The sequence below is a fragment of the Sinohyriopsis cumingii genome, chromosome 7 (assembly GCF_028554795.1).
Source record: "Sinohyriopsis cumingii isolate HCF-2022 chromosome 7, ASM2855479v2, whole genome shotgun sequence".
NCBI classification, from domain to species: domain Eukaryota; kingdom Metazoa; phylum Mollusca; class Bivalvia; order Unionida; family Unionidae; genus Sinohyriopsis; species Sinohyriopsis cumingii.
Window position 1 is genome coordinate 8,731,223 of NC_142967.1, and position 19,801 is coordinate 8,751,023.

Sequence of the window (19,801 nt, forward strand, 5' to 3'; positions counted from 1 at the left end):
ACCTGACACTTAAAACATGTATATTGTGCAGAAGAAATTGTTTCATATTACCATCTCAATGAATTGCTTCTATACAACTTTGAGATATAATTTACTGTTTAAAAAATATCACAGTCAAGCATCCATAATTGTTTCACTGGATCAGATTGTGTCCACATGCCACTATACAACTTTGGGATATAATTTACTGTATAAACAATGTCACTGTCAAGCATATGTAGCACTTTTAACATGTATACCAGCTCTTGTAAGTAAAGAAAATTAACATCATTGAATTTTGTTTCCAAATGGCAACTCTTTACTGATTATAATTCTTCTAAGGCTATGTTATTTCTATTATAATTCTTCCAAGGCTATGTTATTTCTATTATAATTCTTCCAAGGCCATGCTATTTCTATTTCACATTTCCTCATTAAAATTGTTGAAACACAAAAGAATGCAACATTTAACAAAGTTTCATTTGGTTTTTTTTGTCTGATAAATTGATTTGATCAGGAGATGCATTTGATATCAGTATAGAATGCCTTAAATCATCTACACATTGGCCATTTTGTTTACATTAGAAATGGTTCTGCCTGCCTTGCTTTAGGAAAGATCAATGATAACAAAAGTTTGTCCTGGCCATTACTTTAGCTAAAGGAATGACAATGGACAAGTCCAACAATACTTCTCTCAAATTTTTAAGTTGAACCAATCAGAAGGAACTTAATATTTTAGAGGTTGAACCAGTTAGAAAGAATGAACATTTTGATATTGAACCAGCAAGAAAGAATATAACATTTGCAATTTGAACCAATAAAAAAATTTAACATTCACAATTTGAAACAGTCAGAAAGAACTTTCCAGATATGTTAGAAAGAATGTTTACTAGAAATGTAATAACAACCAGTAATAATGGTTGCATATTATTTTAGCTTTCCATTCATTATGTTGAATCTGCAAGTAAATGCTTTTACTGGACACTTGAAATCTACTTGCAGATTTTTCTCAATTTTATTAAAAGCAAAAATTGTCTGATGGTATCAAAATATTCCTGTAAAAGTAGGCATTCTTTTTAAAAATTATTACAACAGTATCTACTTGAATATGCCAATGATTTCTTTGATACAAGCAAATATTCCTTACATACATTCATTCTTCAGAAGACATTGACTCAGAAAATATTGAAATGGAAGATGGGGCTATTTCACTCAGAAACTACCAGGAAGAGTTGGCAAGACCTGCCCTGAGGGGGACAGACGTCATTATAGTTGCTCCCACTGGATCAGGAAAAACCAGGGTTGCCCTCAGAATCATGCAGGTTTGTATTAACTCTACCTCACTTGCCAGTAGACCGAATGGAAAGATAAATATTGAATAGAAGAGTTGATTTCTTGCTGCTTTCATTTGTGCATGAAATTCACTGTGCAGATGCATGAAATATATGATTGTTTGAAAATGTTTAAATCAGTAATTCCAGTTGTTGTAATTAAATTGAAATCTTTGCACACCTATGTAGGGATTGAAAATTTTCTATAGATTTCTAAGGCAAACTTTAAATAGACACTAATATCAGCCTTATGAGGGGCAGATGTCAATAATAACCAGTGTTTGTGTCAAAACTTTCAATGGCAATTTCATATTAGCTGTGCAGATCAGTGTCTCATGTTATTTCACAAAAATGATACAAAAGTATGCTAGAAGTTTTTGAAATTGATTGAAATTGGCTAGAGCAGTTATGGTATTAGTCCCTATCTTGTATAATATCCAAATCATACTTACTGCTTCTTTAATACCAGGGATTGTACATGCACATTTTGCAGAATCTTGCTTACGATCTTTACATCTTTCTTTCTTTTAAATCTTTTTCCAGAGACACATGGAGCTAAAACGAGGTCGTGAGATTTCCAAGATCATATTCCTGGTAAACCAGGTGGCACTGGCAAATCAACAGGGAGAAGCTTGTAAAAAGCATTTGCCTTCATACCAAACTCAGGTGATCAGTGGAGAAGCCCAGAGGAACCAGAAGGGCTCCCTTAAGGACTTCATTGACAAGTATGCTAATTTTCTGTGGAGATTCATAACTATGGATATATTTATGTATAGTAATTTCTCTTGCTGGTTTTGCTCTTTACAGTATTAGATCTGAAAGGCACAGTTTCTGTGTACACACTTTAATTATAAATAAGGCGATGTTGTCATTTGATATTAGTTAATAGTTTTGGGGGTACATAATAATAGGCAAACTGAATTTAGAAGATAAATTGAACCTAGGAGAGTCACAGAGAGGTATTTTTCAGAAAAGCTTGTATGTGTCACTAGACATACTTGCAAACTGACTGAAAATGGTCAAAACATGAAATTCAGTAGAGGAATTTAATCAGTTTGATGCTTACGGTTTCTTCTTGAAATACGTTACCCAATTATAACTCCTTTGGAGAACTACTACTACCTTGCAAATCCAGCCCTCCCAGATACTATTTTTAGGTAAAGGGTGCTAAAAGTTGGCAGCCAACTTATGTGGCAGTCAGGCAGAGTGATCTCTTCTTAGGTATAAGACTTGGCACCAAAGCCTAAAAATACCTCATTTACTACTTGTGCTAAGAAGCATGCTCTTGTCATGAGTTACCTCGCAAAAGGCAGAATCTGCATGGAAGATATATTGGAGTAGTTTTTGGTGTAGTATTTTCATCAATACATGGATGAGATACCAATACATATTGGAGTAGTTTTTGGAGTAGTATTGTCATCAGTACATGGATGAGATACCAATACATATTGGAGTAGTTTTTGGGGTAGTATTGTCATCAATACATGGATGAGATACCAATACATATTGGAGTAGTTTTTGGGGTAGTATTGTCATCAATACATGGATGAGATACCAATACATATTGGAGTAGTTTTTGGGGTAGTATTGTCATCAGTACATGGATGAGATACCAATACATATTGGAGTAGTTTTTGGGGTAGTGTTGTCATCAATACATGGATGAGATACCAATACATATTGGAGTAGTATTGTCATCAGTACATGGATGAGATACCAATACATATTGGAGTAGTTTTTGGGGTAGTGTTGTCATCAATACATGGATGAGATACCAATACATATTGGAGTAGTTTTTGGAGTAGTATTGTCATCAATACATGGATGAGATACCAATACATATTGGAGTAGTTTTTGGGTTAGTGTTGTCATCAATACATGGATGAGATACCAATACATATTGGAGTAGTTTTTGGGGTAGTATTGTCATCAGTACATGGATGAGATACCAATACATATTGGAGTAGTTTTTGGGTTAGAGTTGTCATCAATACATGGATGAGATACCAATACATATTGGAGTAGTTTTTGGGGTAGTATTGTCATCAGTACATGGATGAGATACCAATACATATTGGAGTAGTTTTTGGGGTAGTATTGTCATCAATACATGGATGAGATACCAATACATATTGGAGTAGTTTTTTGGTGTAGTGTTGTCATCAATACATGGATGAGATACCAATACATATTGGAGTAGTTTTTTGGTGTAGTGTTGTCATCAATACATGGATGAGATACCAATACATTTTGGAGTAGTTTTTGGGGGTAGTATTGTCATCAATACATGGATGAGATACCAATACATATTGGAGTAGTATTGTCATCAGTACATGGATGAGATACCAATACATATTGGAGTAGTTTTTTGGGGTAGTATTGTCATCAGTACATGGATGAGATACCAATACATATTGGAGTAGTTTTTAGGGTAGTATTGTCATCAGTACATGGATGAGATATCAATACATATTGGAGTAGTTTTTGGGGTAGTATTGTCATCAATACATGGATGAGATACCAATACATATTGGAGTAGTTTTTGGGGTAGTATTGTCATCAATACATGGATGAGATACCAATACATATTGGAGTAGTTTTTGGGGTAGTACAGTAAAATCTGTCGTGAGCGACCTCTGCTATGAGCGACCACCTGTCATTTCCGACCACAATCGAAGGAATGGTCCCTCCATCCCTTGGTTCTGCCTCCGATCTGTAACTGATGGGACTGACTGTTGGTGGGCCTATTTGTGACAAGGTGGAATACCAGACTCTTAACCTTTGTCCCTCCTGTCGTGGACCCAAAAGCTTGGGCAGTCATTGCCCTATCATTGGATTGGACCAACCTGAATGCATACAACTACCCTCCAACACCTCTGATTCCAAAAGTGATACAGAAAGCAAGGGAATCAGCCTGTTGCCTCATCCTTATCACACCACTCTGATGGGGGAAGTCGTGGATCAGTGACCTCATCAATATTGCATCAGATTCCCCATGGAAATTTTTTGTTTTCCTTCATCTACTCAAACAACCACAATGGCAGTTGTTTCATCCCTGCCCTGTCTGGAGCTCCTGAACCTGCATGTCTGGATCATATCAAACAGGTCATCAGGCATAAACAATTCTTGCAACCAGTCATTGAGAATCACTCTGGCGCAACTGCCCTCCATTCTTAAAAGACACGTAGACAAATGGCACATTTTAATTCAGTGGTGTGCAAGGTAGCATAACCTGCTTCTCCAGGCATCTATATTACAGATAGCTAATTTCCTCCTCTGGCTCTTTGGAGAGAGAAAGTTAGTACTGAGTATGATCAAAGGTTACTGCTCCATGATTGTTGACATCTTTCATCATCATGGGAGAGAGGATATGAGACAAACCCAGGACTTATCCAGCCTACTCGCCACCTTTGTGTATACACAGCCAAATTCGTTAACCCTATGCTGAAAGTGAAACCAATCTTCGGTATTAACCTGCCTGAACAAGACACCTTTTTGAACCAGTTTCAAGGGCATCACTTGCACTCCTTTTCCTACAAGGCCAGCTTCCTCACAGTGTTTAGCAACAGCAGGCAGAATTCGCAAAATATGTTCCCTATCAGCAGACCTGAATTACATGCAAGTTCTGACAAGATGAGCCAGTCTTACTCATGACAGCAACCTCTTTCATCACCTAGAACCATCTGCCTTTGACATGTAACCAAACTTGTGTCATGAACTGTCTGTTTCATATGGACATATCAACTGAAGGCCACCTACAAGACCCAGTCCGGGCTTTCATGTGGTACCTTAATAGAACAAAGGCATTGTGTTGATGGAAATCATGCCTATTTCTACTTCTCACAAAATGACAGGAGGAAAACAGACTATCTCGTCCTGGAGTAAAGGGGTTATTTGCTCAGCACATAGGGAAATGACTTCAGCTCAGTGAACTTATTATGTATTTCAGCTCACAAGGTTCAAGCAGTTGCCACCAAACTAGCATCAGAATGGAACTGTTTGCAAACTGACATCATTCAGGTTATGGGATGGAGATTGGAGCCCACTTTCTCCAGCTTTTATCTCCAGGATATGTCATCCCAGAGGGACCAGTTCAGTCTGGTAGGACCTATATCCACAGCTCAACAGTAGTACCTATATCCACAGTTCAGTCTGGTAGGACCTATATCCACAGTTCAGTCTGGTAGTACCTATATCCACAGCTCAACAGTAGTACCTATATCCACAGCTCAACAGTAGTACCTATATCCACAGCTCAACAATAGTACCTATGTCCACAGCTCAACAGTAGTACCTATATCCACAGCTCAACAGTAGTACCTATATCCAAGCTCAACAATAGTACCTATGTCCACAGCTCAACAGTAGTACCTATATCCACAGCTCAACAGTAGTACCTATATCCACAGATCAGTCTGGTAGTACCTATATCCACATATCAGTCTAGTAATACCTATATCCACAGATCAGTCTGGTAGTACCTATATCCACAGTTCAGTCAGGTAGTACCTATATCCACAGCTCAACAGTAGTACCTATATCCACAGCTCAACATGTCACCCTTCCAGGTCTATCAACAGTTTAAGATGCAGCTTCACAACTTCTAATGGATTTGCTTCTGGCAAATTTTTCCCAATTTGAAGCCGCACCCCCGACAGATGGAGTCCCCTCAAGTCAGGTTACCTAGAAGCTGTCTCAAATACCTTAGTGGACTGGAGATGGGATATCCGGGGTAGGGGGATGTACCTCCCTCCATTTCTTATCTAATCTCCTAAGGTATAATGATTAGGTAATGTATTTGAAGAAGAAACCAATTTTTCCTTGTAAAATAATTTTTTTTAGAGAATACTTAACCAATCATAATACACATACACTTCCCAGCCTCCCCACAGTTACATCCATAGAGCGTGCCTTCCTCTCCAGTAGAAACTGATGTATTCTTTGACACTGCCGCCAAGTCTTATATGTAAGGGGATATCATTCTGCCCAACCGCCACATAGGTCAACAGACAACCTTCAGCTAAAAGTAGCATCTGGGAGGGCTGGATTTGCCAGGTAGTAGCAGTTCTCCCAAGGAATTATGATTGGGTAAATATTCTCAAAGAAACATATTTTAGCAGGAAAAATTGGTTTTCCCATAATAATACTATTAATTCAACTTCCTGAGCTGGAAATTGATCCTTACCGTCATCATCGTGTTATTAAATTTTATTTCTCCTTTTTAGATTTCTGAACAGCAACTAATTTTTTCCATTTCAGACGAGATATCCTGGTTGTTACTGCCCAGGTTCTGCTAGATGCTCTGGTAAACAAGGAAATAGAAAGTATTACACGGTTTTCACTGTTAATTTTTGATGAATGCCACCATTGTCATGCGAAGCATACATTCAATCAAATCATGAGCTACTATATGGACATCAAGCTGTCCGAATCAGCTGATAAAACCTCACTGCCACAGGTAAACTTTTTAACCATATATAGATTGAATGCTGTATCACTGATATACCACACAATGTTCACATTTTTCACTAAGAGGAAGCAAGGCTTGCTGATTTACATGACATACAAACATACACTGTAAATAAATCCCAATGCCAGCAGTATTGGTATATCAAATTGTATTGTACCAACACTTCAAAAGCCATGTTATTTTTCATATATATATAAAGAACAAAAGACAAAGCAAACAGTTAACACTGACAGAGAGAAAAGGAAACCCCATTGGTTACTCCCAACTCCCCAGACAAAAAGTACTTATTGCAATTTCTCAAAAGCTGCTTAGCAGATGGATGTGCTTATTAGTTTGATCTTGAAATTTTGATGAAATTTAGATGCCAAAATTGTATTCCATTTCAAATGCAAAAATATTTTCTTCCTGTGCACATAAATAAATATGTAATCACATATACTCAAGAAATTTTGCAATGCGGTATTTCAGAATATTAATAAATTATCTGCATGATATATTTACATTTATGATTGATTTTATTTTTTGTTTACATTATCAACAAATCATGGATGGTAAATGTAGTATGTGTCTGTCATTTGGAAAATACACAAAATACGTCCCAGAATTTTCCTTTTGCTATACAATCTTCAGTAAGATAAATTGATAGACAGACAGATAGGTGGTGCATATATGGCTAGGTAGATTTGAGTTCAAACTTTTACTGAAGATATGAAATCGATGGAAGTTTTGAAAATTGGTCATCATTACTGAAGGCATATTATTTTGATTTCATGCTAGATTGTTGGTTTGACGGCTTCCGTGGGTGTTGGGAAGGCCCGAAACATGGACAAAGCCAAATTACACATCAAGAAACTAATGGCAAACTTGGATGCACAGGAGATCAGCACTGTTTGTCAAAATATTGGGGAGCTTAGTGAATATGTCTGTGTCCCAACAGAAGGTCTGTAACTCACAACATCATTAATCATTCTTCTTGCATGTTTCAAATTTTATAACTTTTTGCTTAAAGGTGATTTAAAGGGGACAAATTAAATTATACTTTTAAAAATACCTCAATTTAATTTTATGTCACATGTAAATCAGCAACTTTTATATGGGTTTAAAATTTGCTGGTTTTGATTCCAGAAAGTAGCATATTCATTCCAGCACAGTCTCCGTATTTTTTCAAAATTTGCATTATCATCCTTGCCACTGTTCTTGCTCTGTGTACTTAAAAATGAGTTTTTTAGTCAATTTCATGATGTTAAAGCTCGCCATGATAGGCAAACACCAAGAATGTTATAAACAATATCCCCATCATATGTGTATACATATTAGAAGGGTTGTCTCCATTTCTCCGCATTAGAAGCTCAGTTTAGAGGGGCATTGTCTCACAGATATGACCATGCTGAATAAAGTTTATCTTAGATTTCTTTTGTAGGCTTATATAGCCCATAGAGTTTTGTGGTAATAAGACCTTACTCTACCACCACCATTGGATTCAAGGCTGCAAAATAGGCTCAGTACACCCTTTTCCATGTGATACCAATCTGGTGGCCTAGTGGTTAGAGCGTCTGCCTCGGATGCGGAAGGTCATGGGTTTGATCACCAGCTGAGTCATACCAAAGACTTACAAAAATGGTACTAACAGCTGCCTTGCTTGGCACTCAGCATTAAGATGTTAGTGTTAGGACTGGTCGGCCTGGTGTCAGGATAATGTGACAGGGTGGGACATCATGCTACATGTCTGCGGCATGATGCCCCAGTACTAGACATCACTATAAACTGCCACACTGCAGACATTGTAGCAATATGACTGAAACATTGTTAAAGCTACATTAAAAATCCAAATCACACACACACACAGACACACACACACACACACAACACACACACACACACACACACACACACACCATTCCATGTGACTAATGGAGACAGGGTCATGGTGGTTCATTAGTTGGCATGCCAGACTCGTTATTGAATCCTGCCATTGGACCAGCCCAGATCAGCTTATATGGTGTGTCCTTTGGCGAACCACTTTTTTTAAGTCGCCTCCAAAAAGCCAACTTGTATTTCGGTGCTGTAAAATGCCAAACCAATCAGACAAAAATGGTTCTTGCAAGAAAATTAATCAGACATGCATTGTTTCCCTGAAAACCTATCAGTCCTGGGTGGTGTTTCCACATAAAACACATCCGACATGTAACGTGGTTCCAAGAAAATAGGCATGTACTAGACAGGTTTCAGCCACTGCTTCCTTCCCATGCAATTATGCCACATTGTCTTCGGGCCTTTTGGGTTTATGATATGATCCAATTGTCTTTAGGCCATTTGGGTTTATGATCTCATTGTGTTTAGGCCATTGGATTTATGGTATCTGATTGTTTTAGGCCATTTGGGTTTATGATATGATAACACTGTCTTTAAGCCATTGGATTTATAGTATGGTTACATTGTCTTTAGGCCATTTGGGTTTATGGTATGATCCAATTGTCTTTAGGCCATTTGGGTTTATGATCTCATTGTGTTTAGGCCATTTGGATTTATGATATCTGATTGTTTTAGGCCATTTGGGTTTATGATATGATCACATCAGTGTTTCCCTTTATGCACATTTGTGCGTCAGGGACTCACGCTGGAGAAAATTGACGCACACATTTTGTTACCGTGCGTTTTTTTTTTATGCAAAGGATTTTCATAATATGATCAGGATTTATTTAATACCCAATGCATTGGATGATGGATGGCATTGTATATACTTCGCGTATAGGCATTGACTGGTTCCTCACTTTGTTTGCTCCCTGCCTTGCTCTCCTCTATTCGTATAGCAAAGAGCAACACAGGGAACATAAAAATCAATGAACCAGACTAGTATAGGCAATGTTATGACAGAGTAGCTTCCCCTAATCTTGTGAGCTTCTCGCGATTTTCATCGAGCTCAGCAAGCTGTTCTAGATATTTAACATCAAGGATAGTTGCACTAGAAAGTGATCGCCAGATTAAAACGTCATGTACTAAAAAGCATTAGCGAAGAAAGTGAAAGAAGCAGAACACAAAAGAGTAACCGTGGATCTAACTTTAATGAAAAATTGAGAAAATTATTCCCTTGACTGGAATATTCATTATGATTACCGGTGTGACTTCTGATCGCGTGATTTCAAAGAATGCAAAAGTGAATAATCCTTTTGTGACAGAATTTTAGAGTTTTTAAAAATAGGCCCTCGTTTGCCATAAGATATCTGGAGAACACATTATAACGTAAGATATTATTTCACAACATAGAAATCAGTAAACTTGCAGAGACAAATGCATTATTTGGATTACAAAGTCAGCGGGTCATTACAGATTTGGTTGCATTTTAACTATTACTGCAATAAAAGAAAGATCTTAAAGTTCAAGTGTAACTTATTAGAAAGAAGATGAATCAGTATCCTCCTTGATATTTGGATAAATGTGTTCTAGGACGAAGTACGATGAAACCTATGATAGTACACATTTGATTAAAGGCAGAGAGAGAGAGAGAGAGAGAGAGAGTAGTGCAAGTTGCAATATCCTATTTCAAGCTGAAAAAGTATGAGTCGTATGAAAATGTGTCAGTACATTTTTGACCCCCACATTTTTTATTTGACCCCCAGTTTTGACATCAAAGGGTTTTTTGTACCCTCAATTTTACACCCCTGGGGAATACACTGGATCACACTGTCTTTAGGCCATTTGGATTGATAGTATGGTTACATTGTCTTTAGGCCATTTGGGTTTATGGTATATATGTTCACATGGTCTTTAGGCCATTTGGATATATGGTATCATCACATTGTCTTTAGGCCATTTTGTTTTATGATATGATCACGTTGTCTTTAGGCCATTTGGGTCTGTATTATGATCCAATTGTCTTTAGGCCATTTGGGTTTATAGTATGGTTATATTGTCTTTAGGCCATTTGGGTTTATGGTATGATCACATTGTCTTTAGGCCATTTGGATTTATGGTATGATCACATTGTCTTTAGGCCATTTGGGTTTATGGTATTATTACATTGTCTTTAGGCCAGTTGGGTTTATGATATGATCCAATTGTCTTTTTGCCATTTGGGTTTTTATATTAATGGTTATGTTGTCCTTAGGACATTTGGATTTATGGTATGATCACATTGTCTTTAGGCCATTTGTGTTTATAGTATGGATACTGTCTTTAGGCCATTTGGGTTTATGGTATGAACACATTGTCTTTAGGCCATTTGTGTTTATAGTATGGATACTGTCTTTAGGCCATTTGGGTTTATGGTATGATCACATTGTCTTTAGGCCATTTGGGTTTTTATATTAGTGGTTATGTTGTCCTTAGGACATTTGGATTTATGATATGATCCAGTTGTCTTTGGCCCATTTGGGTTTATGATATGATGACAGTGCCATTATGATATGATCACATTGTCTTTAGGCCATTAGGGTTTATGATTTGGTCACATTGTCTTTAGCCCATTTGGGTTTATGATATGACGACAATGCCATTATGATATGATGACATTATCTTTAGGCCATTTGGGTTTATGATTTGGTCACATTGTTTTTAGGCCATTTGGGTTTATGATATGATGACAATGCCATTATGATATGATCACATTGTCTTTAGGCCATTAGGGTTTATGATTTGGTCACATTGTCTTTAGCCCATTTGGGTTTATGATTTGATGACAATGCTATTATGATATGATCACATTGTCTTTAGGCCATTGGAATTATGAAATGATCCAGTTGTCTTTAAGCCATTAGGGTTTATGATTTGGTCACATTGTCTTTAGGCCATTTGGGTTTATAATTTTGTCACATTGTATTTAGTCTATTTGGGTTGATAGTAGGGTCACATTGTCTTTAGGTCATTTGGGTTTATGATACAATCATTTTGTCTTTATTCCGTTAGGGTTTATGATATGATCACATTGTCTTTTGGTCATTTGGGTTTATGATACGATCATTTTGTCTTTATTCCGTTAGGGTTTATGATATGATGACAATTCCATTATGATATGATCACATTGTCTTTAGGTCATTTGGGTTTATGATACGATCCAATCGTCTTTAGGCCATTTGGGTTTATGATACAATCATTTTGTCTTTATTCCATTAGACTTTATGATATGAAGACAATGCCATTATGATATGATCACATTGTCTTTAGGCCATTTGGGTTTATATGATCCAATTGTCTTTAGGCCATTTGGGTTTATGGTATGGTCCTGCCTTTGTTGCCCATAATGTTGAGCATATAGTTCATTGTCTGTTCATGAGCAATTGCTTGTTTTTACTTGGCATATGTATGTATTATGACACAAACTTTGACAGCATATAATACACACATAGTTGACAACACTAAACTGTTAAATGTGATGCGCTTGCATCTGATTGGCTGGTTCTGTTCTGTATTATACACAAATGTTACAGCCAACATGCTGTTATGTGGACATAAGATTGTTTCATAAGTTTAATTATGAGTGGCATATATGGATATTTATGAGATGATCAAGAATCTGTTTTGCTGAGGTTGTTTTCATCCCATTTGTCAAGTTTCTAACAAACTTTAAATTTGATACATATTTAGAGACTTACATTGTTAGCAGATTTTCATTTTAATGAGTAAATTTGGTAGGTGATCGTTTCTGCATTGGGCTTTACTTCTAAATTCTCAAATTTAACATCAGAGCATATTAAGGTGGTTTTCTGGAATTAGATTGACTTGACTTGTTTCTATACCAGACACCATATTGCTGAACAAATTTTGATCAAACTTGGTACAGAGGCAATATCGTCAAGGTCTCAGAGAAGTTTGGTAAGGAGTAACAGCAGCAAATATGACTGAATTGACCTCATGTTTTATTTGGATTGGTTTGCTAACACTTTATGGACTCGTATTATTAAGATTTAAAATGGGTTTTAACATGTTTGGTCATCAAGCATTTGAATGGTTAGTTTTTTTTCATTCTTAGGACTGTATCAGGTTGAGTGTTTTAATCGCAAAATAAGTTTTTTTTAAACATTTCAAATTCTTAAACACGTATGTTGCAGATTTGTAACTTATTGGATGGTATATTTACTAAACTTGTAAAGGTCATAATGATTCAAACCCTGATTGAATTTTTTACTTTGATCAGTTTATTTAAAACAGTCACAATTACAAGATGGTCCTAATACCAGCATTTAAAGATAAATAAGTTTGCTTAGTTACATGGTCAACTGCTGTAACACAATTTAGGTGAGCAGTATCAGACCCACCATGTCTCTTTTACTTGCCATGAATCGTTGACATCTAAATTATATCAGCTTTGCTTTACCCCTAGTATTTTCCATGAATCATTGACATCTAAATTATATCAGCCTTGCTTTACCCCTAGTATTTACCATGAATCATTGACATCTAAATTATATCAGCCTTGCTTTACCCCTAGTATTTGCCACGAATCATTGACATCTAAATTATATCAGCTTTGCTTTACCCCTAGTATTTTCCATGAATCATTGACATCTAAATTATATGAGCTTTGCTTTACCCCTAGGATTTGCCATGAATCATTGATAACCAAATTACATCAGGTTTTTATTTTAAACAATTAGAGACCAGAACCGTGCCAAAAAGACAGAATGATGAGTTTGGGGAGACCATTCTTAGTGCAATGAACACAATAGAGGAGCATGTGATGCATTGTGAACGTAAGTAGAATATTTCAGCATTATACCATGGTTAGTGTTATACTCACTGTTGACTTGTGATGTCATTCAACCTCAAAGCCCATTAGTGATAACTGACATCAGTGCCTCATGATCACTTTCGATAAATTCAGAGTTATGCATTTGTCGATAGAATTTGCTAGAAGCATATCACTTGAATACTTGGGAATTATTATATGCTCATTTTTTTCTCCGTTAACTTTACATTGTCAGAATCGTTCAATATTACCTGATACTGAACTTGTGTGCAAATACACATACTGCATTCACATACATAAAGGAACTACTTTATATTGTAAACAAACAATGGATGCAGACGCCAGCACTTTTGATTTGTAAACAAATCACATACACTCGCGTAAGAGGCACTTTGCATTTTGGTTGTTTAAATTTGTTCTGAATGAACTAAAAACAGTTGTTTTGTGGACTGCCACATAACAGATGCATTGGCACATTCCGCGTTAACTTTGTTGATACAATATTTCGGATTTAGGCTAGCTACAGTATACAACAGATGCAAGAAAGGGTCCTTACAAATAACATACAAGTGACAAGTCATATACTGTCTTCTTTAGCTGGTGTTAAGAATGGCAAAAAAATATACTTACATTTTTACATCCTGAATTTCCTCAAAATGTACTTTCTTAGTTCTGCAAATCCGAATTACATAAGCCATGTCATATGTTCTCAGTCTTGATCACACATTTCAAAGTTGTACTGTAATTTCGAAAATAAGTGCAATTAGTAATAATTTATCCTTTTTTAAGTTGGCATATACCTAGGCCAGATTTTATCTGCTGTCCATTTCTGCTTATATTTTGATTAATTTAGCCATATACAGATGGTATGGCCAAAAAAGGACCAGAATGTTGCAGTAAGATGGAAAAGCCATACGAAATTGACTTAATGCATCATGAAGCAGTAACCTTGTCAGTTATGTAAAAAAAAGCTTATCTTTTAGTTTTGCAAAAACTGGACAATCCAGATCAATACAAGGCAGTGCTAAAAGCTCCAGCCCAAAAGGGAAGTGACCAGTACACACAGTGGGCCAGCAAACTCTGGAAAGAGACAGCAAAAGTAAGGGATGCAGATGTGCGACGATTTATCAACCCCTGCAGTAATCACCTTCAGGTAGAGCCATACAAAAATCTCATAACTCCAAACCTTGTGTGTTGCATACAGTAAATCAATGTTATCCAGATGCTTGTTATCCAGATTACTCAATCGTATGGACTGCTACTGATTTCTTTAAAGTTTTTACTCACTTACATGTACCTATAAATAAAACCAGTATGCAGACCTGTAACAGTTAAAGAAATTAATTGGACACCAAGTACATTTTTAAAGCCAACAGAATGTAAAAATATTGAAGCTGAAATATGAACTAAGAAATGTTTTACACATAATGAAGTAATTTAAAAAATGACATTTTAATTACCGTATTTATCATTTGGATTAACTGGAGGTGTTATTAACAGTAAAAACAACTGACACACATGATCTCAAAGTGTGATATGCCTGAACACTCAGTGTAGACAGTTTACAGGATTCTCAGCAAAGTAGATTAAAACATGAGTTATAAAATGTTTGACTATATATGAGGGGTATCATCTTGTGTACTCATTTCCGGCATTAAAGGTAAGACTGGGTTGATACTTATGTGTGATAAATCATTGTTCATGTCCAAAGTGCAAGTTCACAAGTTCATATCATCTCAGTTTTATTCAGTCACAAATTTCTTTAGTAACCTCCTTTTGGATGTAGTCAGTTCACTGTTCACACCTAAAGCATCAATACAGATACTGAGGGAGTTGCAGTATTGAGCACTGAAGAATTTGTAAGGGAATATGGATTATCTGTTAGAAAATATGGATTATCTGTTAGATTCTCCTAGCTGAGATAATATGAATAGAGATATATCATTTTGGTGATACATTCTGTTGTCAAAAACAATCTTTATGTTATGAAACCTTCTGAATATTAGAACTCGCTCCAGTCGTCAGTTTGTACAAGTTAAAATAATCTGGGCCATGGTGGCGATGACTAATACCTGTTGGACTTTATTCAGTTTTGTTAATACCTCATATCCATTCAGCCAGTGATATCTTCCACAGTTCATGAACTTGCTTATTGTTACAGAAATTATAGTAATTATGCCATTTATGGCAAGTCAGTGTTAAAGTAATAATACCATGTATGGCCATTCCGTGTCAAAGTAATAATACTGTATATGGCCACTCAGTGTTAAAGTAATAATACTGTATATGGCCACTCAGTGTTAAAGTAATAATACTGTATATGGCCATTCCGTGTCAAAGTAATAATACTGTATATGGCCATTCCGTGTCAAAGTAATAATACTGTATATGGCCATTCCGTGTCAAAGTAATAATACTGTATATGGCCACTCCGTGTCAAAGTAATAATACTGTATATGGCCATTCCGTGTCAAAGTAATAATACTGTATATGGCCACTCAGTGTTAAAGTAATAATACTGTATATGGCCATTCCGTGTCAAAGTAATAATACTGTATATGGCCACTCAGTGTTAAAGTAATAATACTGTATATGGCCACTCAGTGTTAAAGTAATAATACTGTATATGGCCACTCAGTGTCAAAGTAATAATACTGTATATGGCCATTCCGTGTCAAAGTAATAATACTGTATATGGCCACTCAGTGTTAAAGTAATAATACTGTATATGGCCATTCCGTGTCAAAGTAATAATACTGTATATGGCCACTCAGTGTTAAAGTAATAATACTGTATATGGCCACTCAGTGTTAAAGTAATAATACTGTATATGGCCATTCCGTGTCAAAGTAATAATACTGTATATGGCCATTCCGTGTCAAAGTAATAATACTGTATATGGCCACTCAGTGTTAAAGTAATAATACTGTATATGGCCATTCCGTGTCAAAGTAATAATACTGTATATGGCCATTCCGTGTCAAAGTAATAATACTGTATATGGCCATTCCGTGTCAAAGTAATAATACTGTATATGGCCACTCCGTGTCAAAGTAATAATACTGTATATGGCCACTCCGTGTCAAAGTAATAATACTGTATATGGCCACTCCGTGTCAAAGTAATAATACTGTATATGGCCACTCCGTGTCAAAGTAATAATACTGTATATGGCCACTCAGTGTTAAAGTAATTATACTGTATATGGCCACTCCATGTCAAAGTAATAATACTGTATATGGCCACTCCGTGTCAAAGTAATAATACTGTATATGGCCACTCCGTGTCAGAGTAATAATACTGTATATGGCCACTCTGTGTCAAAGTAATAATACTGTATATGGCCACTCCGTGTCAAAGTAATAATACTGTATATGGCCACTCCGTGTCAAAGTAATAATACTGTATATGGCCACTCAGTGTTAAAGTAACTATACTGTATATGGCCACTCAGTGTTAAAGTAATTATAGCAATTATGACCAGTCATTGTTAAAGTAATTACCAAGTTACTGATAATCAAGAATCTAAGACAACCCAGTTTATTAGTAAACAAGGATATAAAAACAACCCAATTTATTGAAAATAAAGGATCTAAGACAAGCCAGCTTATTGGTAATCAAGGATATAAAACGACCCAATTTATTGATAATCAAGGATCTAAGACAACCCAATTTATTGATAATAAAGGATATAAAACAACCCAGTTTATTGGTAATCAAGGATATAAAGCAACCCAATTTATTGATAATCAAGGATATAAAACAACCCAATTTATTGATAATCAAGGATCTAAGACAATCCAATTTATTGGTAATCTAGGATATAAAACAGCCCAGTTTATTGGTAATCAGGGATATAAAACAACCCAATTTATTGGTAATAAAGGATATAAAACAACCCAATTTATTGGTAATCAAAGATATAAAACAACCAATTTATTGGTAATCAAGATATGAAACAACTCAGTTTATTGGTAATCAAAGATATAAAACAACCCAATTTATTGGTAATCAAGGATATAAAACAACCCAGTTTATTGGTAATCAAAGATATAAAACAACCCAATTTATTGTTAATAAAGGATATAAAACAACCCAATTTACTGGTAATCAAGGATATAAAACAAACCAGTTTATTGGTAATCAAAGATATAAAACACCCCAATTTATTGGTAATCAAGATATGAAACAAACCAGTTTATTGGTAATCAAAGGTATAAAACAACCCAATTTATTGGTAATCAAGGATCTAAGACAACCCAATTTATTGGTAATCAAGATATGAAACAACCCAGTTTATTGGTAATCAAAGATATAAAACAACCCAATTTATTGGTAATAGAGGATCTAAGACAACCCATTTTATTGGTAATAAAGGATATAAAACAGTCCAATTTATTCGTAATCAAGGTTATAAAACAACTCAATTTACTGGCAATCAAGGATATAAAACAACCTAGTTTATTGGTAATCAAGGATATAAAACAGCACAATTTATTGGTAATCAAAGATCTACGACAACCCATTTTATTGGTAATGAAGGATATAAAACAGCCCAGTTTATTGGTAATTAAGGATATAAAACAGCCCAGTTAATTGGTAATTAAGGATATAAAACAGCCCAATTTACAGGTAATCAAAGATCTAAGACAACCCATTTTATTGGTAATGAAGGATATAAAACAGCCCAGTTTATTGGTAATTAAGAATATAAAACAGCCTAGTTTATTGGTAATGAAGGATCTAAGACAACCCAATTTATTGGTAATCATGGATATAAAACAATGCAATTTATTGATAATAAAGGATATAAAACAACCCAATTTATTGGTAATCAAAGATCTATGACAACCCATTCTATTGGTAATGAAGGATATAAAACAACCCAATTTATTGATAATCAAGGATCTAAGAAAACCCAGCTTATTAGTAATCAAGGATATAAAAACAACCCAATTTATTGATAATCAATGATCTAAGAGAACCCAATTTATTGATAATCAAGGATATAAAACAACCCAATTTATTGAAAATAAAGGATCTAAGACAACCCAGCTTATTGGTAATCAAGGATATAAAGCAACCCACTTTACTGCTAATCAAGGATTTAAGACAACCCAATTTATTGGTAATCAAGGATATAAAACAACCCAATTTATTGGTAATCAAGGATCTAAGACAATCCAATTTATTGGTAATCAAGGGTATAAGACAACCCAATTTATTGGTAATCAAGATATGAAACAACCCAGTTTATTGGTAATCAAAGATATAAAATAACCCAATTTATTGGCAATAAAGGATATAAAACAACCCAATTTATTAGTAATCAAGGATCTAAGACAACCCAATTTATTGGTAATCAAGGATATAAAACAACCCAATTTATTGGTAATCAAGATATGAAATAACCCAGTTTATTGGTAATCAAAGATATAAAACAACCCAATTTATTGGTAATAAAGGATATAAAACAACCCAGTTTATTGGTAATCAAGGATATAAAACAACCCAGTTTATTGGTAATCAAAGATATAAAACAACCCAATTTATTGGTAATCAAGATATGAAACAACCCAGTTTATTGGTAATCAAAGATATAAAACAACCCAATTTATTGGTAATCAAGGATCTAAGACAACCCAATTTATTGGTAATCAAGATATGAAACAACCCAGTTTATTGGTAATCAAAGATATAAAACAACCCAATTTATTGGTAATAGAGGATCTAAGACAACCCAATTTATTGGTAATAAAGGATATAAAACAATACAATTTATTCGTAATCAATGATATAAAACAACTCAATTTACTGGCAATCAAGGATATAAAACAACCTAGTTTATTGGTAATCAAGGATATAAAACAGCCCAATTTACAGGTAATCAAAGATCTAAGACAACCCATTTTATTGGTAATGAAGGATATAAAACAGCCCAGTTTATTGGTAATTAAGGATATAAAACAGCTTAGTTTATTGGTAATGAAGGATCTAAGACAACCCCATTTATTGGTAATCATGGATATAAAACAATGCAATTTATTGATAATAAAGGATATAAAACAACCCAATTTATTGGTAATCAAAGATCTATGACAACCCATTCTATTGGTAATGAAGGATGTAAAACAACCCAGTTTATTGGTAATCAAGGATCTAAGACAACCCAATTTATTGATAATCAAGGATCTAAGACAACCCAGCTTATTAGTAATCAAGGATATAAAAACAACCCAATTTATTGATAATCAATGATCTAAGAGAACCCAATTTATTGATAATCAAGGATATAAAAACAACCCAATTTATTGAAAATAAAGGATCTAAGACAACCCA

The 19,801-nt window shown here is 35.1% G+C and overlaps 1 protein-coding gene across 1 annotated transcript in view; it reads left to right on the top strand.

Annotated features, from left to right (window-relative positions):
• Window positions 1-19,801, top strand: part of LOC149794712 (antiviral innate immune response receptor RIG-I-like) — an 81,621-nt gene that overhangs the window by 37,105 nt on the left and 24,715 nt on the right. The window contains exons 9-14 of the mRNA XM_089964330.1: window positions 1,144-1,301; window positions 1,854-2,035; window positions 6,570-6,768; window positions 7,558-7,720; window positions 13,371-13,466; window positions 14,446-14,615. Coding sequence (XP_089820456.1) covers window positions 1,144-1,301; window positions 1,854-2,035; window positions 6,570-6,768; window positions 7,558-7,720; window positions 13,371-13,466; window positions 14,446-14,615 — 968 coding nt within the window. The remainder of the gene's footprint in view (window positions 1-1,143; window positions 1,302-1,853; window positions 2,036-6,569; window positions 6,769-7,557; window positions 7,721-13,370; window positions 13,467-14,445; window positions 14,616-19,801) is intronic.